Raw genomic sequence first — 27,464 nt, 5'->3', positions numbered from 1 at the left:
CATAGTGCAATCTTGAACTTGCTTCCCTAGTTCAGCCGTAGACGCCCACTTTATCTATTGCTAGGACATTTGTTTCCTTTTTGCTATTTTCTTTATAATGAACTCTCCCAACAAAAATCTCACCCAGTCTCCGTCCTTCATGCAAAGAGGTTGGCACCATCAAAATTGTCCTACTTTTAATATGTTATTTATGCTTTGATAGGGAAGGACTTTTAAAATCATTTTTCTAAACCCATTTTACTTCCCTACGAACTTGGGGCTCTGTTAATTCTATTTACTTAAATTAAGCTGTTGTAAATGGACTCTACTCAAAATTTTTTTTTTCTTAGAAAGCACCTGTTTCCTCTGCTTTCTATATCAATCCATATTTTTTCAAAAGATGAGGGATGAGGATGACCTATCAAAGCATTGCTTCCTCCCATATTGGAAGAGTCCCTATGTGAACTTATGAGCCTTATTACTTGAAATGGAAGCTACTTTATTGTGCTATTGACACGGAAAGGGAGACTCTTTCTTGACTATGAGTCCTGGGGAGTGGAAAACTTTCATCATCAAATGGGTCGTCAAAACCTGGAGGATTACACCTGTAGCCTGACAAATTCAGATTTCTTTCCTTGCAGGGAGAGATGTCACTCCTAGGCAAGAGGGAGGAAGGAGGCATCTTTTGTAAATTGAGCTTCCATTGAAGAATTCTGAAGAGCATCTAAGGGAAGCAGGAATCCATTTTGGATTGGTTGTTTTGAGGTGGAATTAGGGAAAGAGAGATTTAACCAGGACTGGATGCTATCATGAGGGAATGATGGTTGAGCAATTGGGTATCTCTAGTAATGAAAATAGCCAGCAGTTGAGGGGCATCACTGGTAAGAAGTCAGCAATCACCTAAAGAGGGGATCATTATGGCACTTTATAACTGCTGCATGACTTTGGCAGAAAGCGTTTCCTGCTAATTTTGCAGCTGGCTTTATCTGTGTCTGTCCTCCCTGTCTGATTAGTGGCAGGGCTTCTTTTCGCTTTTCAGTCCAAATTGATTCTCACTCTTTTAATCCAAAAGAGACTTTAACTCTTTCAGCACCCTGGACTCATAACTCACCAGAACATTCACTAGGATGCATTTCCCCACTAGCACTTAACCAAGCGTAAGAATCTCAGGTCCATCGTGATTTAATGGAGTAGAAACTTCTAGAGCCAACATCAAACAGTCCAAAGTTGAGGCAAAGCAATGTGGCCTCACTAACAGGTTCCAATGTAGAATATTTAGAACTTTTCCAGATGCCCCGCTACTCTGCCTTTTTGATAATGCCACTACCCTCACTAATAGTCTTTTCCAGCTTGGAGTGGGTCATTACCTTTCACCAAAAGCCCAAGGGCTCTTCATTGGGAATAGCATTGTTTTTGAGGCTCACCATACTTGGAATCTGTTCTACCTTTCCAGCCCTCTTTCTTTCCATGTATCCTACCTTTGAGCCACACCAGAGGGATTTTTGCACTTTCATTTCTCTATGTTTTTGCTTACACTTTCCTCTCTCCTGAAATTTCTTTCCTTCCTTTCTCCCAGTCAAAATCCTAATCTTACTTCCCTAATACAAGAACCATTCTCCAAGAAGCCACCCTTGAACCATCCCATTGAAATTACTAGTTTCTTTATTAGCACTTCCATAAAACTTTCTTTGCAACTCTGTTTAGCATTGCTATCGTTTTTTCTCCTAAGCACAAAGTGGTTTTTGTTTGTTTGTTTTTCAGTTGTCCTTGATATTTGAGGGAAAAAAAGCTTATTTTACCTACTCTCTACATTCTAGGGATATTTCTTAGCCTGAAGTTCCTAGCTTCACTTGGATCCTTTGGAGGCATAGGAAGGTGGGGCAACTTGTGAAACTTCATATATATAAATATGTATGTTCCTGTATATATATATATATATATATTTTTATATATTTATATATATTTGTGTATGTGTGTGTGTGTGTGTGTGTACTTTGCTGGGATCCACAACTTTCACAGATACTCAAAGAGATGTGTAACCCAAAAGAGGTTAAGAACAACTTTTAGAATATTAGATTGTTGTGGCACAGGCACTCTGCCACTCAAACAGATGGGAGAGACAACCATAGGCAACCAAGAAATCATGACTGTGCATCAAATGTGGGTGCTTAAGGCATGGTACCCAGCTGGGCAGGTGGAGAACGCCATCCATCCAAAGCTGCCAAGGGCTATTAGCCAGTACTGATTAAACTCTGGACTGCATTGACTTTTGGAAATTGCACTAAAATCCAGATCTTCCCTAGTCATGGCACAGAAGCACAGGAGTTGGCTGTGTTTACCTTCATAAATGCCCTGACTGTGCCTTTGTTAGAAGCTTGGTTGGCAGTGGCAGCAATACTACTTGTCCTTGTCTACTTTTTCTACTTCCAGATAAATATTAATTTGATTAATAATCACATTTCAGTTTGTCACAGGCCCCACGAAGTAGATTAGAATTCTAGAGGGAAAAAATATGGTACATCTAAACCATCTTTCCATAATATACCCAGTAAATAGAAAATCTCTTCAAAAGATTAAATAACACCTCTCCTTCACTCCCTTATTGTTACCCAGGTGCCTGAATATATGGGTTGCAATACAACACAATCAATGTTTAGCATGAATGATAGAACCAGCTGACTTGACCTTCAGTGTAAGGGATAGGCAAGCCTTTGATTATACTTAAGAAATGCCCATGCTAAAAAGGTTCATGTTTTTGAGGATGTTTCTCCTGCCTCTTCTCTCCTATTCCCTTCTTTAAAAATTCTCTGTGGAACTGATTTGGCTAATAAAAGATAGGTTAACTTACTTTAAAAAGGGATTGAAAAATCCATGCACTTCCAATTGTCATGTGCATTCATGGACCTGTCAGCTAATTCTTATTTTGGCAATTTTGAGATCACTTGTCACAAATTATTTCCCTCTCACAGGGCTATCTGAAGAGAAAGCAAAATAACATGCAATTCAGGTAGCTGGATTCAGGTGGGGGTGATTTCACTTTTAATATGTATTTGGGTAACTGGATTCGGGTGGGGGGAGTCTACATTTAATATGCAATCAGGTAGCTGGATCCGGTGGGGGGGATTCCACATTTAATATGCAATCAGGTAGCTGGAATTGGGTCGGGGGATTCCACATTTCCTCTTCCTTCAAAGTGATTCTTTATATGTAATATCTGCTTCTTCTCAAAGTTACAAAAATCCTACTACATCAAATGATTTATGAAAAATAAAGGTAATTATATCAGAAGCAATTGTGACTAGTCTTTCAACCTAGCTATGCATATATGGGGAAGTGTATTTGTTAACCTGAAAGGCAATAAAACCTGTTTATGGGTAAATCAGTTCCTACCATTGGGTTTTTTTGGGGATATCTAGTAATCTAGGTCAGTAATTCTAAAACTTGAGTGTGTATTAGGATCACCTAAAAGGCTTGTTAGATCATGGATTGCTGGGCTACACCTAAACAGTTTCTACTACAGTAGATCTGGGGTGGGGGAAGAGAATATGGATTTCTCACACGTTGCCAGGTGATGCTGATGCTGCTGGTCTAGGGATCCCACTTTGATAACCACTGACCAAAGTCTTTAAGGTCACAAGGTGTTTGTAATTAGTTCAGAAACCAGGACATAACATGTTTAAAAATCCTTAGCAATACAAGGCAATATGAGGCCCCAAACAAGCAACCATGTGTGCTCTACAAGCGCAGTGATGAGAGAACTCTGGGTAGGCAAGATTTCCACTCTCAAATCTGGATAGGGTTAAGATCATCAGAGAGCAGGGCATTTTAGAATGGGGAAGTGAACCAAATTAGTTGGAGCTAAGACTGGAGAGGTAGGTAGGGATGTGTCTGTGGAGGACTTTTAATCACCTAAGGCGTACAGATTTTATACAAGAGGTAGTATTTCTTCCACCAACACACTATCTCCTCCTGTGGCACGTGGGCACAAAGATCTAGCTCCACATTACTGCAAACAGTTTAACCTTCCCCAAACACCGTTCAGCTGGGGTGAGGTGGGAACGTTAGCAGATCTCTGGCGTTTGGTGAAGATACTAAGTTAGACTGAGAGGTGGATTACTTGCATCGCTGAGTCCAAAAGTTACTGGGTTTGCAGGGATGGGAAAGCAGGAAACTTTTGAAGGTCTCCCAAAATATAAGAAAAGATTGTTTGGGTGTGGATTTAGGTTGAGGACAGGAACAGGAAATATCCTGGGATGTCTGAGGCAAGCCAATAGAGGGTCTCAAGCGGACGAGACCATGTAACACAGTGCAATGCTTTTCCATCTTTACGGTGCACCTCTTAGGAGTCACCTGGTGACTTTGCTGAAGTGCAGGTACTGATTCAGCAGGCCTGAGATTGTGCATTTCTAAGATTGTGAGTTCCCAGAGGGTGCTGATGCTGCAGACCGCACTTTGAAGCAAGGTACCATGGGACATCCAGAACGCCCACGGCGAGAGAGGCCTGCTGGCCACATCCCCTGAAGAAGGCAGGATACATGCAATCTTTTAAGCTAAGGTCCCCGTCCTGTCTCTCGGGAGAGGTGAGCAGTGAGGATATGGGGACAATGAGAAGGACGGCTCAAGCAGGGCTGGGGAGGGGGCAGGCGAAGGAGAGTGCGGTCGGACTGGGCCCGCGGTTCTGGGGCCGCGGCGCGATTGCAGGAGTTTCGGCCCTCAGCGGCTCCCATCGCGGCTCCCGGGAGGGAAGCGAGACGGCGACAGCGGCAGTCGTCCCTCCCCACGCGGGCGCGCGGGCATGCGGACACCCACTCGGCCGGTCCAGGCTCTCAGGCTCCCGGAAGCGGAAGGGAAGAGCGGCTCGGCCTGGGCGGCGGCGCCGGAGGAGGCGGAGGTGGCGCGACAGGAGGAGGGGAAAGAGCTGTTGGCGGCCGCGAGAGCTGCGGCGGCGAGAGGCGAGCCAGCCGCTACGGTGAGTGTGCAGGCGCCGGGGCGAAGCGGCCGCCCCCACCCCCGGCCCCCGCTCCGCCCCGCCGGGCCCGCCCGCCGCTCCTCCGCGCCGGGACGCCCTCACCTGTCCCTGCACGCCCCCTGCACCTGCTCTGCTTGGAACCCCGGGCTTCTCGGTGCCTCCCCGCCCCAGGCCTGGCCTTTCTCAGAGCGTCTTCTGCTAGAGCTGCAGCCACTTGCTAAGTGCCCCTCCCTCAAACTGGCGGTGAGGGGTTCCTGCTGTAGTCGAGACGGTGTTGGCTATTTATTTATTTATTTTTAAAAAACCCGTTTCCTGAGTTTCTCGCTTGTAAACTACAGTTTCTGTCTCCGCACCCCCGTCTGGAGACCTACACTGGGATCCCTGGTTTCTCTGTGCTATTCCAGAGCTATTCATTCATTCCAGACTTCTGGTGTGAAGCTGCAGAGAGGACAAACAGTTTGCTCCTTTATTGACCTTCTCACTCCTCTCGATCCAAAGAGGTTTTCGGGAAAATGGCTTACGGATGGCAGCAGTTTGCACTTGTTACTGTTCACTATAATAGGTCGCTGGATTGTAACTGCAGAGTCCATTTAAGTTATGGTCTTTTTCAAGCTATGTGTGTGTCACATTTTAAGAGCCCTTGAGAGTCAGGGTGGTTGTCTGTATTATCAGGCTGAGAGGACATGACCAATTATTACTTTAAAATATTGCAATATAGCATCCCCTGAAAGTACAAGAGAAAAAAAAAAAAATCAAGGTCATTGTGGGCGGGTCATAAATTATATTGTAAAGTTACAGTCCAAAGACGACCAACGATAATTAAGTGCAATTTAAAAAGATGTATTAAATAGGTCCTCAACCTACTATGCTAATATGTACACTTTTAAAAATTCACTGCCTTCCTTGTAAGAATGATATTAATAGCAGTCACCATTTGATGACTGCTTAGCATGTGCCGTTCCTGGATTAAAAGGCTTTTGGTGTAATATTAAATTCTTCCAACTCTTTAGATTTTACTTATTTTAAAGATAAAATTCAGAGAGATGCTCCATTTTTCCTTAGTTGTGCCATCTCTTAAAAGCAAAAAGATGTTTGAAGAATTGAGGTGAGAAATCAACTGGAAAGAAAACCAAATGAGATTTGGTGTCATGGAAAGAAAAACTAGATTCTAGTCCCATTTCTGTCACTATCCAGCTGTGGGGTCATGGGTAGGGCAATGACCCATATTATTTTCTGTATACCATCATAAATTCTTTAAGGCTTATTTTAGCTTCTCCATGCTTACTTGGAAAATAGTATGTTTTTAAATAATATAAGACCCTTTAACGTGTTGAAGGTACGTTAAAAACATATACGAAGTATTAATAAAATTATATCAAAATACAAGTTAAAATATATAGTTCCATAATTGTTTTGGTGTAGTACTCTTCCAGAATTCATCATTTTCGATGGAAACAATTCTATTAGATCCTTTCACACTGTTGAGATTTCTGTTAACATACTTGGGAAGCTGTAGTTGGAATAAATGAAATAGAACATCATTTAAAGAAATGATGAGGACTGTGTCACTTTTGCCTATGAGGTGCTTTGTTTAATAAGATAAATCTAAGCGTTTAAAAATGCAGACACATAATCAGCTTAACAGGAAGTTCTGAAATAAGAATCAATGAATCGTAACATTTGTACTTCTTATTTGCCTACTGCCTCATTTCTTTAATTCGTAATGACCGATTCAGAACCTATGGAAAAGCACATGAATAAAATAATGGTTTTTATAAAATGTGACCCACATATAGCTTGAAAAAGACCATGACTTAAATGGCCTCTGCAGTTACAATCCAGGGACTTGTTATAGTGAATAGTAACAAACGCAAGCTGCTGCCATCCGTAAACCATTTTCCCGAAATCCTCTTTGGATGGAGAGGAAAAGAGTGAGAAGGTCAATAAAGGAGCAAACTGTTTGTCCTCGTGCTAGTCTTATTATATAGTGGTTTAGTGAAGAAACTGCTTGAGAAGTTGAGTAATGTCTCCATGGAGCTGTTTTTCTGGAATTGTAATTGACTGTGACTCAATGAAAACTTTTTTAGCATAGGAGGTGACACAGTGGCAGTATCAGTACTACCAGGCAAAATAGGGAAGGCAGAGGAAAGGCTGTTTTTATTGCCAAGAGCTTGTTCCCTAAATTCAGTTTTACTTTTATTTTAAGGAATGTAACCTTTTATGTTGTTTTAGTAAAACATTAGGGCTCAGATTCAACTTTTCACATACATTAGTTATAATAGGCAATTTAGCATCTAGTAGAATAATCAGTGCTTAAATAACTCATTAAAGTTTAAAATACAGGTGAAATTGTTAAACCAGTTTTTATTGTTGAAAGTGATTTGTTAAGAATTCTTGATAAGTCAGACTAGTTTAAAAAGCACATTTTCATAGACATGTGAATCATCACTGCTCATTGATAGCTCCCTGAACAAAAATACCTTAGTATGATGGTAGTTTATGTGTTTGTTTCGCCCTTTAGATCTAACCTGGGTAAAATTGTGACATTTTTGAAGTTTGCCTTCTGCCTTTCAAGCTGCTTTTTCTTCTGCTATTTCTCTCAGAGTAGATTCACCTTCTTCTCCGTTTCAGAGATTCTCTTAACCTATGTGTTGCTCCTTCTACAAAAGGGCAGGTTGGGTAAAATAGGTGTTTTACCATTCACTGAAGAATTTTTTTTTAATTCTAATATAAAATGCTCAAGTGTGATGTCAACCAGGCTTCTGATTTTAAGCTTTTTATCTGTAATTACAGAATGAAGAACTTTTTCACTTACTGCAGGATTTTCAGCTTCAGCAAGCAGGTGAGGAGAGATTTTTCTTATGGTGTTAGTGTTCTTAAATCATGCCTGCTTTGGTAAAGCCTGGTGTGAAGGAAATCTAATTTAGTCTCCTACCCGCCACCCCACCCAATCTCTCTTGGTGCAGTGGGTACTAGAAGGTAAGTAGCAGGCTTCCCCTTCCTTCTTAGAAGAACATACTTGATTCATACCCAGGAAAAGCCTGGGCCTCTTCATTTCTGACTTTTACTGTATCTGAAGGTTTTTCCTTCTGCTGATTTTGGAACAAAAGTTATCTGTTTTTCATCCCCATTCCTATCCTACAATTAATCTTGCCCTTTCAGTCCCCTTTCCCACTCCTATCTCCCTAAATGAAAACTCCCACAGAGACATTTTGTACTGACTGAAACAATATTTGGTGGTCTTTAATTCATATCGCCCCACACCTCCCAAGCTATTTTTACCTTTTGTTAGAAGATTCTAATGAAGTGAGCTTGAGCTGGGGAGAATGGAGACCGAGGCTGCAGTGGGCTCTGATTGCAGCACTCCAGTCTGGACAACATAGTGAGACCCTGTCTCAGACAAACACACATAAAAAACAGTGCCCCAGTTACCTACTTTCTCTAAAGTTAAAGCAAGTTAATGCAACTAGGGAAAAATAAAGGTAAATGCCTGTATTAGCAGTACTAACACTACTAGTACTGCTAATACTACTAGTACTGCTAGTACAGGATAGTGTTAACAGTATTAATAATACTTCAGTGTAGTACTACTAATACAGTCATTTGTATTTATTTTTTACTCATGAGACTGGTAAACACAAAAGCAAATTTATGAGAAGAGCAACAGCTTATGCTCAGTTTTGCCCAGAATGTAATTTAAAAACTTAGTCTACAGAGTGGATTCTTGAAACTATTGGTGGTGCATGCACGTATGTTATGCTTTGACACTTTGTCCACCCACGTTTTTACAGTCTTCCTGGAAAACTCAGCAATTGATTCAGAATCCCTGCTTACATTATACATTCTTTATTAACTTCTGAAATCAAGTACTGATTTTCTTTCACACTTTATTTCTTTGCTCACCAGTCCTGCTTTTACTTGAAAGTGATTTAGTTTAGGGGCTTTAGTTCAGTCATTCTATTTTTTTTTTAGATGGGGTCTTGCTCTATCGCCCAGGCTGTAGTGCAGTGGGGCAATCTCGGCTCACTGCAAGCTCCTCCTCCCAGGTTCACGCCATTCTCCTGCCTCAGCCTCCTGAGTAGCTGGGACTACAGGCGCCCACTACCACGCCTGGCTAATTTTTGTATTTTTAGTAGAGACAGAGTTTCACCGTGTTAGCCAGGATGGTCTCAATCTCCTGACCTCATGATCCACCCACCTCGACCTTCCAAAGTGCTGGGATTACAGGCGTGAGCCACCGTGCCCAGCCTAGTTCAGTCATTCTATTTTAGATCAAATCTCTATTTTTGGTTTTCTGCTTAAAGACCCCCCCCAGCCAACATGTAGAAATACAACTTCAGCTAGTGTAATACTAGCTGAAGGGCTCTCATATTTGAAGTTTTTTTTTAACTTGTTTAGACTTTAGAAAAGTAGATAACGGGGCGTTTGTTTTTCTTGTGCTTGTTTTGTTTTTTGTTTGAGACAGAGTCTCACTGTTGCCCAGGCTGGAGTGCAGTATAGTCAGAGCTCACTGCAACCTTGGTCTCCATCTCCCTGGCTTAAGCAATCCTCCCACTTCAGCCTCCCAATAAGCTGGGACTACAGATGAGTGCTCCCACACCCAGCTGGTTTTCTCTTTGTTTGTTTGTTTTTGTTGTTGTTGTTTTTGAGACAGAGTCTTGCTCTGTTGCCCAGACTGGAGTGCGGTGGGGCAGTCTCAGCTCACTGCAACCTCTCCCTCCTGGGGTCAAGTCTCAGCCTACTGAGTAGCTGGAATTACAGGTACCCGCCATCACATCTGGCTAATTTTTATATTTTTAGTAGAGATGGGGTTTCACCGTGTTGGCCAGGTTGGTCTTGAACTCCTGACCTCAGGTGATCCACCCTCCTTGGCCTCCCAAAGTGCTGGGATTACAGGCATGAGCCACCACTGTTTGTCTTTTAACTAGAGACTAGGTCTGGCTATGTTGCCCAGCCTGCTCTGGATCTCCTTAGCTCAAGCAATCCTACCGAACTCACCTCCCAAGTGTTAGGATTACGGGCAAGAGCAGGCCCTGGGGTATTGTTAAACCGTTTCATTACTTTTAATGATGGGGACCCAGAAACATTGTTTCATTCTGGAGTTTGTAAAACTAGAAGTAAAACTTACCTTTCACTTTCCCTTCCTTTCCTCTCTCCTTCACTGCCCTGTAAAGTTAGCATTTTGGAGGTGCTGCTTTGCCAGGCAATTTCTCTTTCAAGCATGACAGCAACTGTATAAGTTGACATTTTTATCTCCATTTTACAGATGGTCAAACTGAAGCTTGAAAAGAAACTAAAGCTTGGAAAGTGAATAAGAGACTGTGTCATAATTTCTCTGTTAACATCTGTAGAAGATTAATTTTTTGATCTGTTGATAATCAACTGAATATCTATGTGATATTTAAAAAATTGAATTCCTAATTGGCAAGGAGAGCATGATTTTTACGGAGAATTATTTAACTGCCTACACTTGACCAGTTTTCAGAGTAGAATGATATCAGAAGTCAAAAAGTTTTATAAATATGTTTTTAGCTGTAGCTCTGCTTTCTAAATTCATTGTTGGCTGTAATTAATAAGTTTAAAATTTCATATATTCATCTAATACGCATTTTCTCTTGGCACTGTGGAAAAAAAAATTTGGTGTGTTTGAAAACTTAGCTTGTAAATTGTTGATTGTATTCTTTCAGGTGTAGCATATCAAAAATATTTAATGACGTCTAGTTTTGAAACTTTGGAATTGTTTTGTTATTCCAATTTTTTGGATGTTTAGGCCCAACATTACTTTTGTTTATTTGTTTTGTTTTTGAGACAGGGCCTTGCTCTTGCTCCCAGACTGGAATGCAGTGGCACGGTGATCTCTGCTCACTGCAACTTCCGCCTCCTGGGTTCAAGCTTCAAGCGATTCTCATGCCTCAGCCTCCCGAGTAGCTGGGATTACAGGCGGGCGCCACTATGCCTGGCTAGTTTTTGTATTTTTTGGTGAAGACAGAGTGTCACCATGTTGGCCAGGCCAGTCTCAAACTCCTGACCTCAGATGATCTGCCCACCTTGGCCTCCCAAAGTGCTGGGGTTACAGGCATGAACCACGGTGCCTGGCCCAGCATTACTTTTACACATAGATGAGATTTGATTTCTAGCAGTGGTGGTGTTTATCTAATACTAAAATATGAATCTCATTTCAGAGGCTGTGTCTGCAGTGTAGCTCTAATAACTATAAATGTAAAGTAGGATTTTTCTTGTTTTTAAGCCAGTGAGTGACTGGGATTTGACTCATGGGTGATTGACCTGTGCTATAACCTGCTAACGTTACTGATAGAAACTACTGTTTTGCTGAAACATTAGGAAGCCACTCTCAAGTCATAGACTTAGCAGCATTATTGTTTTTGGCCATGTTTCAAAAACGTTTTGTTGTACCACATTTAATTCTGTTTGAATTTTTTTCTGAAAGAATTCATTTATTTGCCATTGGGGTAGCAGCTCTTTAACTTTTTTATTTTTTTGAGGTGAAGTCTCGCCCTGTTGCACAGGCTGGAGTGCAGTGGTGCAATCTCTGCTCACCGCAACCTCTGCCTCTTGGGTTCAAGCGATTCTCGTGCCTTAACGTCCTGAGTAGTTGTGATTACAGGCACACACCACCATGCCCAGCTTACTTTTGTATTTTTAGTGAAGACAGGGTTTTGCCGTGTTTGCCAGACTGATCTTGAACTCCTGACCTCAAATGATCCTCCTACCTCAACCTCCCGAAGTGCTGGGATTACAGGCATGAGCCACTGTACCCAGCCTTTAACTTTGTAATTCTGTGTTCAGTCTCTAAAAAGCAAAGGTGCAGCCAAGGAGCCCACTTTAAATTAGCTTAAAAAGTTAAGAGTAGAAACAAAGTTCATTTGACAATCTAACAATTATGGACCATAGAGAAGTTGACCTTGGGAGGAAATACAAGTTCCCTGCCCCCCACAAATGTATAAAGGCAAAAGAAATGTAATGGTAATAATTTTGATATGTTTTTTACATTCTCAGTATTTAATAGTTTGCTGTTGCTGTGGTAACCAGCACACCTAACACACTTGTAACTTGTCCTTTGTTTCCTGTCTTAGAGAATGGTTCCACCCTTCACCTAGATCCTAATGTGAAACTTGGGAGCCATCCTAGTCCGCCCTCTGCTCCCAATTGATCCCTAAGTCCTATCAGTTTTATTTATTTAAGTTCTCCCAGATCTGCCCTTTTTCAGTATGCCTCCTGTCTTAAGTGTCACTACCCCACCCACTTACACACACACACACACACACACACACACACACCATTCCCCTTATCAGTTACCATTTTTGGGGTGCTTACCCCATGTGCCCTCATCATTTCTTGCCGGGTTAACAGTCAGTCTACCTGGTTGCATGTATTCAATCTCAGTGCTTTATCAGTCCACCAAAATTCAGCCCTCAGATTGTGTCCGTTCTTCTGAAAATGCAAATTTGATCATGGCGTTTTACTGCCTAAAATCCCTCAGTGGTTTTCCACTGTGTTCAAGGTGAAATCCAAACTCATGGCATGGTTTAACAGTGTTTTTCAATCTGAGGATCTACCTGTGGGTCATGAAATCGGTTTAGTAGGCTATGACCAGTATTACACATTTTTATTAAAGTAAAATAAATAGGTTGCAGTGGTACCCAACTGTAGTGCCAGCGGCCCAGGAGACTGACGCAGGAGGATGCTTGAGCCCAGTGTGCTATGATCGCACCTGGGAATAGCCACTGCACTCCAGCATGGGCAACATAGTCAGACCCAGTCTAAAAAAAAAAAAAAAAAAAAGAAAAAATAGAATAGCAATATCAGCGTGTGTCATATGTAGTAAGGGTAAATATCACTTCATTAAACTTTTTTAGTCATATATATCTGTGTGTACTAGTAATGTTATAAAATTTATTAGAGTTGGTTGTGGTCAAAAAGATGAACATCTTACCCCATTCTATATGCAGTGATTCTTGTTATTTCAGTTTACTCAGATTTCCTTTGCCTGCTTTTATGCCTTTGCTTTTTCTGTTCTCTTGGTCTGAAGAGTCTCCATTCTTCATCTAGCTAACTTACAGGGTTTGTTGTCTTCAGGAATCTTTTCCTGATGGCTATGTACCGTAAGAAATAAATTTTGTAATATGACCTATGAACCAATATCCTTACCATATGAGGTAACAGTCTTGTCCCCTTGCCCTCTTTCTTAACTTGTCTTACTGGTCTAGTCTGTTTGCTAGTCTGCCTCCATTGAAGATAGAGTCTCTCTTTTTCATCTATACCCTGTGTTAAAGCATAGTATGTATAGTAGTTAAATGTTGATTGAGTTAATAAAATAGTGCATCGGTATATGTTATATACAGGACTTTACAGTATATATTTTTAAGCCTGAATTGTAGAAACTGACTTATGTTTGACTCTCTTAATGGTTTCATTACAGGAGGATTAACTGTCTTAAAACATTTTAAATTAAAACTTCCATTTTAAGCTGTTTATCTTTGTTTATGAATTGTGATTATATACTTCTAGCAGAATCTATTGTTATTTTGCGATTTGTGGCCAAGGAAGTGTGTAATGGAGCCCAAATACTGAACATACAATGCTTATTTGATTTTATGGGAAGTGGGTGATTTTGAAAGAGAGACTCTCATGTATAATGGTAACCAAATGCAAATTCTGAAGGGATGGGTGGGATATGAAAGCACAGAATCAAATGGAGTTGAATTTTTTTGTTGTTATTTCTAAATTTAAGACATTTGTAATTGGCATTTTCACAGTTAGAATATTTAGTTGCTTATCGTTTTTGTCTTTGTGAGAAATCATTGTTTCTTAAACCATTAATAGGTCCTCATGGAAAACTGTTATTGAAGAGAGATCTATGTGGTGGCATATAATTGAAAAAAAATGAATCAAAAAAAAATCTCTAAATGCTGGTGCCAGAAAAATTACAGCACACCTCAGTGAATTTGCAAGTGGTAAGTTTGCTTTTTGATTTTACGTGATGATATATTTTTGAATTATGTGCCATGGTATCCTTGGAGTCTTATGCTTAGATGCACTTAATTGTCAGTTAGCAAATGTGGTTACTTTATGTTTATTTAAAAGTTTTTATACTAAGTTTTAACCAAATCTGTTTTCTTAAATAAGACTTTTTCCGTAGAGAAAAATAATCTGTAAATAATAAGTTTGGGAAACATCGTAAGTGTTACATGGCTTTACAGGAAATCCTTCCGTACTTCATTTTTAAAAGTAATAATTTTAAAAGCATTTACTATAAGGATAATATATAGTGACAAAGAGGCCTAAATTAAACATTTTGTTTGTAAGTTTAGTGTGTCTTAGGTTATCTTTATTTGAAAAGAATTTAGAAGTACATGGTTGTTGATAAACTTAGAAGAACACATAAATATTTGAAAGCCTTCCTTCTCACTACTCCTTTCTCAGCCCATTGAGAACAGTTTGGTTGGTCTGTTTTCTTGCAGTCTTTTTTTCCTGCACTTGTGCAGAAATTACTTATGCACATACACACATATTTTTTCTAACAAAAATGTTATATAAACTATTGTATAATTTGCTTCCCCCAACACTTAATTTTGAAAAATTTCCAACAGAAGCATTGAATTTTATTGTGTAACATCTGAATACTTATCATTTAGATTCCTAAAAAACATTGTAACAAATTTCAGCACATGTTCATGTATCTTTCTATCCACTTTGTTATTAATTTGGGGGATTCATTTCAAAGTAAATTGCAGACATCAGTATGCTTTCCCTCTACATAATTCAGTATACATATTGTTAATTAGGGCTCAGTATTGGTTTACAGTTTCTTAAAGGTAAATTTACATACCTGACATGCAACAATCTTAAGTGTACATTTGCTGAGTTTTGACAAATTCATACATCTTTGTAACTCAGACTCCATTATCAATAGAAACATACTTATTAGCACCACAGAGAGTTCCCTCATGCCTGTTTCTGGTCTGTCTCTATCCCTGTCTCTTTCCAGAAAGCCAGTTAAGGTCTGTTCCCTCTCCACTCCTAATGGATTTTGCCTATGTCACTTGCTTTATTCACTCAGCAGTATGTTGTGGGTAGTTATATGCAGATCTAAATCTGCCTTCTTTTCTGCCTTTAAAAAAAATTGCAATAGCTTGGAAATAGTTTACACTATGGGTGTATTAGAATTTATTTGATCATTCCCTTTTCTCTACATGGACGTTTAGATTGTGCCATGCTTTGATGATAACGGAAAGTGCTGTATCCTTGTACATCCTCGTATGTGTATATACAGTCTCAGGAGTACTTTTGTAGGTAACAGTAAAAATAAAACTGCTGGGTAAAAGGGTTTTACTTTTTGATACATACTGCCAAATTGCCCTCCCAAGATGATTGTATCGGTTTACATGCCCACCAGTAATGTATGAGAGTGTCCTTTTTTTCTGTGCCCTCTTAACATTGGATATCATCTTTCTAAAAGTTTTTCCGTACAATACATGAAAAATGTACCTTGTTATTTATTTCACATTTTCCTAATCGGTAATGATTAGCCATTGGATTTCTTTCCCTTTGTGAATTGCTTCTTTATATATTTACATTGTATGCCTCTTGTCAGTCTTGTGTTGTATTTTTTCCAGGAATGCTTTGTCTTTTAACTTTGCTTTTCGTGTGTTTTGGGCTTCAGATGTGTTAATTTTTATCTGGTCAGACATGGCTGATGGGTCTTCATTGTGAAGGCCTTCCTTCTTCCAAGAATATCAAACCACTTGCTATTCTAATACTTTTGCTTTTAATGAAATTTAGAAGAAAAAGATAAATCATTGTGAACTGAAGTGCCAGGAAAAATTTCAAATGGAGAATGAGATTCAAATTGGCCTTGAAGTCTGAGTTGAATTTAGATGGAGTAAGCAGAATGGTAGGGACGTTTCAGACAGGAGGAATGAGTGATGGAATATCGTCGAACAGTGGTAACAAGACCACTTAGGCTGAGGTGAAGAGTCATATAAAACTGTAAGCATAGACGTATGTGTTTGGATATATTTGTTGGTAATTATTTTGGCTAATCTTTATGATTTTCTAAAATCTGCATCTTGATGTTACAGTTTTCTGTCCAATAATAGTTTTCTGTCATTTTCATGGTGACTTGAGTATTCTTCTTGAGGAGAATATGTGGTGAAATAAAGTTGCCTGAAAAGGCAAAAAAATGGTAGTATTCCACTGGAATAAGTTGAACATTATAAATATTTACTCAGTCTGGTTTATTAGAGTGAAATTATAATTGTTTTTAAAGTTTGTGCTGTAGTAATTTACATCATTTAGTCCCTGTAGTCGACTATAGTTACCAGATAGCAATCTTAAAAAAAGTAGAAGTACCAGTATATCCACTAGTTACTTAATTAGAGTTTTGAGTTATGAGCTCACCATTTAATATACAAATTAGTATGTTGGAATCTCCCGCTAATGAAAGTATTTTATGAATGCTGTCCTTAAGACCGAGTAACAGCATTGTGTTCAGTTTGGTCATTGCTCAGGATGTGTAATAGTTTCTCTTCAGCCATAAGCCACGCCTGGTAGATATTAATTGAGTGGAGAGATGATCTTGCATCTTTTCCAGTTACGCATTTGTGGTTTGTCATCTGATTTGGAGCACTTGGAAGATCACTGTTTTGTGTTCTGCAACCCAATTGAGAGGATTATGTGGAGCTAAGTTTTACCAGTCAGGTATTTTAAAAAATATATTAAACATCTTATTTGTTTGTTGTTGTATTTTTCTATCCTGTGCTCACTTTTCCTTAGGGATGCTTGCTCTTTTAGAGATTGTCATCTATGTGTGTTTACGTCCAGGAAAAATGGATATATTTTAAACTATACTTTTCACTTTGTAATATTTTTTTGTTGTGAGAGATCTCTTCTAGTGATAAAGAAAAATTTGTTGTTCTCTAGTAGAGGAAAATAAAAATGGAGTTCAAAAATGAATATTTGATAATTTTACCACTTGTTTTGCTGGGTCATGTACTTTTCTGTTTCTAAAGTTAATAAATTTAGAAATAAGTAATGAAGTTACTCTCATATATGCTTAATGAAATTCATGTTCTGTTTTTAGTCTTGAATAGAACTGAAACAGGTACATAAAATTAATAATACTGAACATGTTGAAAGAGCACTTGTCATTTCTTTTAGCACTTGATAGTTGGCAAGACTAAAAAATTAACATTGGATTGAATGTTTCTCTTTTTGACTGTGTCGATAGCTTACCATTTGTATTTGAGATTCCTTTATTAAAATGATTCTTAGCAAATTAAATAGCATGCTTTATCCTGACTTTCTTCATTTTAATGATACCAATCTGTCTTTTGATTTTTAAATTAAAAGATAAATAAATGAAACTTTTATTAGTTTAGTGGCCTAGGCACTATTTCTATTTTAGAATTCATACACAAGTTAGAATAGATCTGATTTAAACCATTGAGTGGTATTGCATTTGGGTTCTTTTTTTTTTTTTTTTTTTTTTTTTTTTTTTTTTTTCCTGCTGGCCCAATATTTGCAGGATCTGGGGATGAGAAAACAGGGGTATTCCTTTAAAATTAAGTATTCCTTAGTGTCTTTTTCTTTGTTTCAGTAGCTTTATAGCTTGAAGAACATTGGCAAGGCCTCTAAGGGATGGTACCCTGAGGCTTTTCAATTGATTATGAGTTGTTCTTAGAATGAAGTAGACTGGGATATAGGCTGAAAATCTGGGAGTCCACCCTTGACACTTTCCCCTGTAACCCCTAATATCTGATCAACCAGAAAGTCAGACTGGTTTGATTCTAACAATTGCTCCTTTCTGCAAACCTAATTTTGGCTTTTGCCTTCTCTTAGCCTAATGGATCTCTGTCTTTAATTTTATCATTCACACCAGAGCTTCAGTAATTTATTCACAGTACATGTTTCATCATGTTAATCCTCTGCTTCAATAGCTTTCTATTGCCAAAGAATTCAGTCTTAGCATTCTAACATGGCATCTTTATGTCCTTCATGATATAGGCCCGTATTTCTTAGCACTCACTCTCCACAGAAAGCTTTGTGATTTGTGATGGCAGGTTGTAATACCTCCCACAGTTTCTACTCTTGCTCTTGCTATTCCTTCTGTTTGCAGTATTGTTGTCACTTTTCATTGCTTGGATAACTTTTACTAACCTTCTAAGACTGAATTCAGGTTTCATCTCTTATAGGAAATCTTAGTTTATCTAGTCCCATCTTCTGTGCCCCATTAACATTTTGTCCGCAAATCTGGAACTTACCATATTAAGCCTTTTTTCTGATTCTTTTTCCCATTAGACTGTTTTAAGCAAAGACCATGTCTTCTTCATCATTGTGTCTGCAGTGTTTAGCAAGTAATGGGTGTGTAGTGGAGGCTCAGCGAATATTTGTTGAACTAAGTAAGTTCAACTCATTGTGGTAACATTGAAGTGTTTGTGAAGCTCATGGGTCAGTGGTTCGTAGACACCAGTCAGCTGTTATCAGACTCTTGCAGAGCATTTTACAACATTTTATTGCTTTTTGAACTTTATGAAGAGTTATGATTCAGTAGATGTAGAATGGAGTCTGGGGATATGTATTTTTAAAAAGCTCCCCAGGTGTTTTTGGTTTTCTTGCAGGCTAGAGAACCATAGTCCTAGTTTATTATTATACCATTACATTTTATGTAAAAGGTGCCCTCTAGGCTTTATGCAACAATTTATTATTTCAGCCTTGGAAGTTATATCTACCAAAGTATGGTTGTATTTTAAGTCACTTTTTTGGTACCATATATATATATATATATATATATATATATATATATATGTATCTTAATTCCTTAAGTGTCTCATTGAGAGATCTGTTAGCATATTGTTAACACTCAACTAAGAAAAGCCTCATTTAAACAGGAGTCTTCTTGAATTGATCATGATGAGATTTGCTGGGCTTCATTCTATGAATTTTAGTATTTTTGACAATTTGTAATTTTCACTTTTTGTCATTTTTCAAAATCCTTAAAAAATGTTTTATTATAGTTTAAAATTAAACTAAAGTGCACAGTTCTGAAGTATACAGCTCAGTGAATGTTTACATATGTATATAACCATAAAGTACCACCCAGGTCAAGATATGGAACATTTTCAAACCCCTCAAAGGTTCTCTCATGTTCCTTTTCAGTTAACATACACCCCTGTCACCACAAGATAACCACCATTTTGACTTGTGTGACCATCAGTCTTCTGATTAAAGCTACTAAAAATTTTTGTATGTAATCTTTTGGTGGACATGTGTATTCATTTCTTTTGGGTTTACACAGGAAGTTCAACTCATTGTGGCAAGGACTGGGTTAAGGACAAACTTGTGTTTTAAATTCAGTAGATGATTCCAGTTTATACCCGTGATAGCAATTCATAATGAAACATTGAAATTATTTGAAGCTTATGGTAAAATTTGAATATCCTGAAACTTCTGTTTGTTTTCCCAAGTATTTATTGTAAAAATATATATACAAAGAAGTATCAATAATCAACTATAGAAAGAAAATATCAAATATGCAAAGAAAACTCAATGTCATTTTATAGAAGTTTTGCCAGAAATGCAGTTTTTAGTCAAATTTTTCTATGTAAGTAATTGTTTTCTTTGTTCCTTCTCCTTAGGATCATCCCTCCTTGTGGGTTAGCAGGCAGTTATAAGACTGCAAAATGGGTCTCCGGATTCACTTTGTTGTTGACCCACATGGTTGGTGCTGCATGGGTTTGATTGTCTTTGTTTGGTTATACAATTTTGTTTTAATTCCCAAAATTGTCCTCTTTCCTCACTATGAAGAAGGACATATTCCAGGCATATTAATAATAAGTAAGTTTCTTGATCTTTATTTTCTTGTATAATTATTTTTCTCACTGTAAACGTTTTTGGAGTGTAGTGTCACTATGATAACTTTCCTTTTAATATATTTAGCATTTTAGCAGTGCTGTCAATATTCACTTATTTACTAATTTATGAACTTACAGAAATAATGGCCTTTATAGATTTGCAGTTAAATAAAAGTGATATCTCCATTTTTAACTGCCAAGTACGTAAAGACCGTTTTGTTAAAAATAGAAAACTGACACAGTAGTGATAACTTGCATGTCTATCTGTATTTTCAATATTGCTATTTTGTACCTAATTACAAATGTAGTCGTTTTAAGAATAGAGATAGTATATGTTACTGAGAAGTAAGAATTTCATAAGAAAATTATTGGTTGTGAGGTTGATGATGATAACACTTAGAACTTCTGGATAGTTATTAGTCAATTAGTGATGGCTTGCTTATGATTAAAATAAATTGAAATTATATATTTTACATGTACATGGCATTTACAGTTTTCATGCCCATTACCTCATTCTGACCTCACACGAACCATGGGAAATGTTATATGTATGATAAAACTGACCAGTACTATGCAGTCAGTCCTAGATCGAGCACTCAGACTGTTCCTTTTACATATACAGTGTTTTTTTAATCCCCCAACAGAATTCCTCTATTCTTACTAATTTAAAAATGTAGAATTATGGTGGCCAAATCTATTTTCCCTTACTATTTTTGTTTTCTGGTTATTAATTTTAAAATCAAAACGTTTCTAAGTCTTAGTTCTCAAATTAATTGTTTTAAGATCCATCAAAAGGGACAGTTGAACTTCACTGATTCAGAGTAATATTGAAGATACCCAGTTAATAAAAAAGTTTAATTGTTGGTATTTTGATCCTTTCAAATATAGAACATGTAGTAATTAAAAGTGAGCCTATTCATTTATGCCATTATTAATAGGAAGTCCCTGTTAAGGGATCTGATTTATAAGAAGTTTGAGTTATTATTATGTAAAATAATAATTAAAATTAGTGCTATTTAAGATAGTCCTCCTGACAGTATTCTTTGGTGAGTTAAATTATTTATTTTTTAATCTTTTGAAAATTTTTCTCCTGATGGTGTTTATTAAAATACACATTTTAAACTTTAATTATGATTGTTGATAAAATGTTTTGAAGGATAAGTAACTAATTTCTTTAATTTATTTATTTTAAAGTATTTTATGGCATTGCCATATTCTGTCTGGTTGCCTTAGTGAGGGCCTCAATAACTGATCCAGGAAGACTCCCTGAGAACCCCAAGATCCCACATGGAGGTATGGTACTCTGGATTCATCAGTTTTGCTGATGCCAGAATTACTGTCTTTATTTACATATTTTATTGCCTTTAATATGTATTGGTTATGTATGTCATCTAACACCGCTTTGAAGTCTTTGCTTGTATGTGTCTTTTCCAAACTTCCCTACTTAAAATTGCAACCCTGCTCCCCCTGCACCCCTGCAATTTCACCACACTCCATCTCTTGGCTTCCTTTTCAGTTTACTTGTTTGTTTGTCTTCCTTTTCCCATTCTAGATCTCCATAAGCTCTGTGAGAGTATAGATTTTTTGTTTTTGTTTTCTTCATTTACTCACTGCTGTATCCCTCATATCCAGAAGAGTCTCTGTCATTTAAGATGCTCAGTACATAGTTGTTGAATGATACATGATTATCTGAGAAGTTATATTTTAATTTTATAAAGGAGTTTTCTTGATGGTGCCACTTACGTTACGTTATAAAGACAATATTGCTTAGAATAAATACTTGTAGTATTAAGAATACTATTGTCTATTTTTCCAAGTTCTAACAATTCAGTGAAAAATGGCAAGCATGTATTCTAGTTTCAGTCGAAGGTGATTTTTGATTACTCTATTGATAATAACCATTCAAATCTCAAAAATGAATTAAAAATGTATTGCTTGTTGTATTATATACCGGGTATATATTGTACAGCCTTATTTATTTTCATTCCTGAGGCTCACTCTTTGATTGTTTGCTATATAAGCTATGAGAACTCTCTGAACTTTCTTCTAGTAAGAAATTTATATGCCTGTGTAGTACATTGCAGAACCAAAATACTTTTATAGTAATTTAGTAGTTTCCAACTTGCTGCACATTAGAATCCACCTGGGGAACTTCAAAAAATCTCAATGTCCAGGTCACACCCCATTTCGTTAAATCAGAATGTCTGAGACATAGGAACCAGGTATCAGTATTTTTGAAAGATCCTAGGTGCTTCCAGTGTGTAGCACAGTTTGGGAACCAATGCAGTAATTTCTTAGGAAATTAGATTAAGTGACAAGTTACTTAGAAAGTCTCCCTTAAATTCTGATTATTGTTTTTCGACACCCGTCATTTAGAGGCTTAGTTGGCCTTGAAAATTCAGAGATTCAATGGGAATATTACACTGATGTTTATATAACTGTAGAAGTTTTTGAATACTACATTAAATATTAAGTTTTTATTAATGTATAGAGGCAGTAGGACTGTCATTAGAAGTTTGTGTATGTATATGTGTTTTGCAGTGGGACAGGAGCAGGGAGGGTGGCACTCTGCAATCTGTATAAAATCACTTTTCTTCCCACCTGGCTTAGCTAAAAACTCTCTAAAATATTGTATACATGTGTTACCTACTTCAACTTGAAAATCCAGTGGCCCATGAAAATCAAAGAAACAGGTATTTTCTAACTTGAAGACCTGTTTCTGATTAGTTTGCAGTGGTGAAAGACTCAAATGCCTAGATGTTCCAGACACTGCAAATCAATGAGAGGGGCCATATAGCAAGTATTTCATATTAAAAATTTCATACCTTATCTGAAAGTAGTTGTCTCTACTCAGCTACAGTAAAATTGTCATGCAGTTAGACTGTTAGATCTTAAAATTCTCAGAATACAGGGAATCCCAATTTTTATGAGAAATTTTGTGATTAAAAAAAGACACTGGAAACTAATTTAAAATGTTAAGAATGTTGTATATGCCCCAAAATTTATATCTTTAGGCCTAATTGACTAATTGAGTCTACATGTTAACAACTCTGTTATCTTTAATGTCTAGACTGTAGTGTTGTAGGACACCCTGGCATCTTGCTGACTGTTTGGATGTCTCCTTTACATCTTGTCTCAGTTGACATGTGGCCTATTTTTCTTCCCTGAATTCAAAAAACTTCCCATTCACTCCATTGACAAAAATACACTTACTTGTCATATATTAATGTTTCTCTAAAGTCTTTTTCTAAAAGTGTCGCATATCGTATGATCCTCATGGTAATTGTATGAGGTAGGTAGGCTGGGTGGTCAGGAGCATAGATTGTCCTTCCTGGATTAAACAGCTGGTTGTTGGTGTGAGATCCAGCCCAGAGACCCAGAACCTTGTCTCTGTCATCTTATTACGATGGATCTATATACAGATTGATAATTTTAGCTTTTTATTCACCTTTGTTATGAATCTGGGGAAAACTTAAGTCATCATTTACTTTTTGGTGCTGGTTACCTGATTCTTTTGTAAATATTATTTTAATTTAGTAAAAAACATTACAAAATTTTAACAGTGAAAAATAATATTGAATGCCTAGAGAGTTGAAACTATAGAAGAGTGACATTTATTCAGGAATGTTTAAAGGTTGAGCAATTTCATATAACTGAATTCTTCAGAAAAGGGAACTTAAAGCCCTAATACTTTGGTGATTTTAACTATTTTTTTTATTGAATTACTCTGAAATATTTTACATGCCTTTCTGCTTTTTTGAAACACAATGACTTTAGTATATATGTGACTTACTAAATATGAGGCAATTTGAATATAAGGAAATGTTCCATTTTCTCATGAAAAGATTCCCAGAATTTGACTTTATAAACTTTTGAGCATGTAGATGAAGCAGTCAAATGAAATTGTTATGTTTGTTTATATTACTTGAGTTGTTCACATGTGTATTTGAAATAAAATATAAAATGAACACCTTCAGTTAAAAATGTTTTTATCACTTTCATATTTTATGAAATTTTGTTCAAGTTCTTAACTATGTTTAAAAATGTTTTACTGAATATAATTTACATGCCGTATAATTTATCCAGTTAGAGTATACAATTCTATGGGTTTTAGTATACCCACAGTTGCGTAACCATCACCGCAATCAACTTTAGAACATTTTAATCAAGTTTTTCACTTGCATGTTCGACATGTGGTTTTGTCATCACTAGAGCCATTTTTTTTTTTTTAACATAGCATTACAGAGGAAATTCTTTCAAGTTAAAAAAAAATGTGTCATGTTTTGATGCAGTCTCTGGAAAATTTACCCCAAGCTGTAAGGATGCCTGTATTCAGTGATCAGGGTCAGGTATTCACTCACAGTTTTAGTGTTATCCTCCCTCTTATATTGCTTTTTAAAGGTGATCTGTGAGAGACTTATTGACATTTATTTCCTACATTGACAACTGATTCTTGTCAGGGAATCTCTGTTAGGACCCAAACTTTGTGTTGATTTAGCTTATTTCAAGTAATGTTTTTCTCCTCAAAGCATTACTTAGTGATTTTAAATATATTAATTGAGTGAGGGTCCCTTAAAAGGTGAGTCTTTTAAAAGACTCAAGTAGAGGGTGATTCCTTCCTTTCTGAGGGTTAAACAAACCAAGCATTGCATTATATTCATTCAAGCATTTACAGCATTAATAAATCTCCAGGTTAAACAAAATGATGTATTTATTCACATTAAACAGCCTCAGTCATTTATGGAGTTTGCCTTTTTTTTTGGTTTTGTTTTATATTTTGATTTTTCTCTCCCTTAAAAATATATCTGTTAGCTTTTAATTTTTCTAAAGCTATCATAAATTTTCAGTTGAATTCTTTTTCTCATAGGCTTTTTAAAAATATTATTACATGGCTAGTACAAAAATCATCAGACATCAGAATGTATCAGTCACCAAGATCCTATGTGGACATGAGTAAAGAAAGGAAAGGGAAATGACTAAGAAAGGCTTTAGAGATATGTAGGGTATGTTAAGATGGATGGATTTTTTTCTTGCTACACAAGCCAGAAGCACCTTCTAGATGATAAATTAAATTTCTAGATTTTGTACAATAGTGATTTCTCATTTCTTCCCTAAGTATATAGAGATGTATGTGCTCATATAGATATGTGAAACTGAGTTTTTACAGGTATTTCTCATTTTAGATACTTACGTGGTATCTTCATGTTATCAAAGGAATGACTCAAATTCTTTCTTTAAATCAATTTATGGTCCAGACCATAGATTAGCAAATAAATTATTTTTTACTATAAAGGCCTGTAGTAAACATTTTCAGCTTTATGGGCCGTACAGTCTCTATCACAACTCCTCAGCTCTGCCATTGAAACACAAAAGCAGCCGTAGACAATATGTAAATGATGGGTACATCAAACTTTATGGACACAGAAATTACAATTTTATATGATTTTTACATGTCACAAATTGTTATTTTCAATAGTTTAAAATTGTAAAAATTATTCTTAGCTCATAGGTCATACAGAAACATGTGGTAGACTGGATTTGCCTGCAGACTGTAGTTTGTATCTGTGGTCTAGATTAAGAATTATAGGCTTTCTCTAACTATAGCCAAGTGCTCTCCTCTTTTCTGAGAATACATTTTAGATATAAAATGAAGAATTATATGCTGATTTCTCAGAAATTACCAATAATGAATACACCGTGTTTATGTTTTAAGGGGTTGATAAAAACAAAGTTTTTATATTGCCTTTTAATGAAAATTGGCTGATTGTGGAGAGAACCTCCTTCCTGTCTGTATTCCTTGCAATGTGTGAATTCAAAGTTTTAACACTGGGAAGTTTGGGAGCATTGAGCTAAGCAGGGGAGTGGGATATGATATGCTTGTGACATTGTAATATGCTATATATTAAATGAGTTTTTAGTTCATTAGAGGTAAATAATACTAGTTTAACTGTATGTCAGGCTTTAATATTGCTGCTTTTGCATGATTTATTTTCATTAAAATAACTGTAAGAAATGAAAAAGGATTTTCTTTTAAAATGAGATTTCAAATATAAGAGATAATTTCTCAACTTTCATGTCATTGGAACAATTAATTTGATGTAGGTTTTATTCATACTTTGTTTCTTCAGAGATATCTGTAGTGGGAATGTTTTCCCAACGCTTAACTATATAAAAGTCCAGCATGTTGATGTTGCTCCTGACCATTCAGCTAAAATAATGGAATTCAAATAGAGAATCTTTTTCGAAAATTGAATACTGTCTACTATTATCTTTCACTTTTATTTTGAATCTTTCATGTTTTGATTTTAGACTTTTCATACGTCAGCAAGCATTCAGTGACTACCTACTATGTGCTAGGGTCCCACTGTTCATATAGTAATATTCAATCTGAATATAGGAATTAGGCTAATCTTACTGTGCCCATACTTTTAATGAGGTTATGGGATAGTATAAACACAAATGATAAAAATTAAAAGAATTTTGTAAAAGTAAAATTCCATTCCAACATATTTAAAAGATACATTTTTGTATAAAAAGGCAATTGTCTTTTCTAGGACGATGACTCTTCTATAGTTTTCATGGATCTGATTAGGACAATTTTTAATGAAAACAAAAGCCTTTTCTCTTATGCAAACTTCGTGTTTTTTGCACAGAACTTAATCGTGTGCTATTTCACTACAGATTAGAGGAAATTGCTACTTGATGGTAGTTCAGTGTTTTGTGAAGAACTGCTTTATATTCATTAAAAATAATAGTCATCTTATAACATTTTTAACTACTGAAACTATTCTGACACCTCCCAAAGCCATATGACATCCTTCTCTAACCTGTCGCGTACACTCTTAAATGAATCTATTGATATTTTAAAAAATTAAATGATTTAGGGAAAGTGTGTGGAGAGGAATGCCATCTCTGTTTTTCAAATGAGTTTATAGGATTGATTTCAACTTACTAATCAACTGAAACCAGGGTCAGCATTATTTCTTCTTTAGAGCCTTCAAAAAATAAAATTTCTAGAAATCAATTTGTTTAAATAAAATTGTTTTAGTATAATAATTTGGTTAGGCTTTAGGGTTTTGTCATTGGATTTTACTTATATTCTCACAGTATACCCAGAATCCAAATACGTTGTTTTCTGTCTCTTACTTTTACCGTAACAATAGTGTCTTATTTTTATAGTCTTTTAAATTAGAAACACACAAAATAAGACATATATAGAATAGAACCACAATATTTATGGCAAACACGTTTACACCAAAGGCTTAGAAGAAGAAAAATCTCTTAGAGTTATATGTTGAAGTCTTCCTATAAAATCTTCTAAACAACTGTTGCTAAATTTCAGCATTACCCACTTGCCTTCATTAAATGGATTTTAATTTCCTTCTCTAGAAAGGGAGTTCTGGGAATTATGTAACAAGTGTAATCTGATGAGACCAAAGCGTTCCCATCACTGTAGCCGCTGTGGCCACTGTGTGAGGAGAATGGATCATCACTGTCCATGGTAAGAGTGATTCACTTCTAGCAAAGAAAAGGGGGGTGGGTAATAAAATGTAAATCTTACAACTTAGCAGCTTTAAACAAAAGTTATGTTAAAGTTATATAGTTTTACAATATCTTAATAAGGATATTGTTATTTAGATTAT

General features: G+C 36.6%; 1 protein-coding gene across 5 annotated transcripts in view; it reads left to right on the top strand.

Moving 5' to 3' along the window:
- The first annotated feature begins 4,467 nt into the window (after positions 1-4,467).
- ZDHHC21 (zinc finger DHHC-type containing 21) overlaps positions 4,468-27,464 on the top strand; it is a 74,016-nt gene continuing 51,019 nt past the window's right edge. The window contains exons 1-7 of one of the 5 annotated variants that reach the window (XM_030920004.1): positions 4,469-4,948; positions 7,742-7,790; positions 13,793-13,923; positions 16,563-16,669; positions 19,606-19,804; positions 21,016-21,114; positions 27,211-27,322. In XM_030920004.1, the coding sequence (XP_030775864.1) occupies positions 19,651-19,804; positions 21,016-21,114; positions 27,211-27,322 (365 nt within the window). In that variant the 5' untranslated portion in view covers positions 4,469-4,948; positions 7,742-7,790; positions 13,793-13,923; positions 16,563-16,669; positions 19,606-19,650. Of the gene's footprint in view, positions 4,949-7,741; positions 7,791-13,792; positions 13,924-16,562; positions 16,670-18,256; positions 18,370-19,605; positions 19,805-21,015; positions 21,115-27,210; positions 27,323-27,464 lie in introns of those variants that run through there. The other 4 variants (XR_004054020.1, XM_030920005.1, XM_010389379.2 and 1 more) reach the window with 4 other exon arrangements.

The sequence above is a fragment of the Rhinopithecus roxellana genome, chromosome 16 (genome assembly GCF_007565055.1).
Source record: "Rhinopithecus roxellana isolate Shanxi Qingling chromosome 16, ASM756505v1, whole genome shotgun sequence".
NCBI classification, from domain to species: Eukaryota; Metazoa; Chordata; class Mammalia; order Primates; family Cercopithecidae; genus Rhinopithecus; species Rhinopithecus roxellana.
The sequence above is the reverse complement of the archived record's forward strand: the minus strand, read 5'-3'. Positions and strand labels throughout refer to the sequence as shown.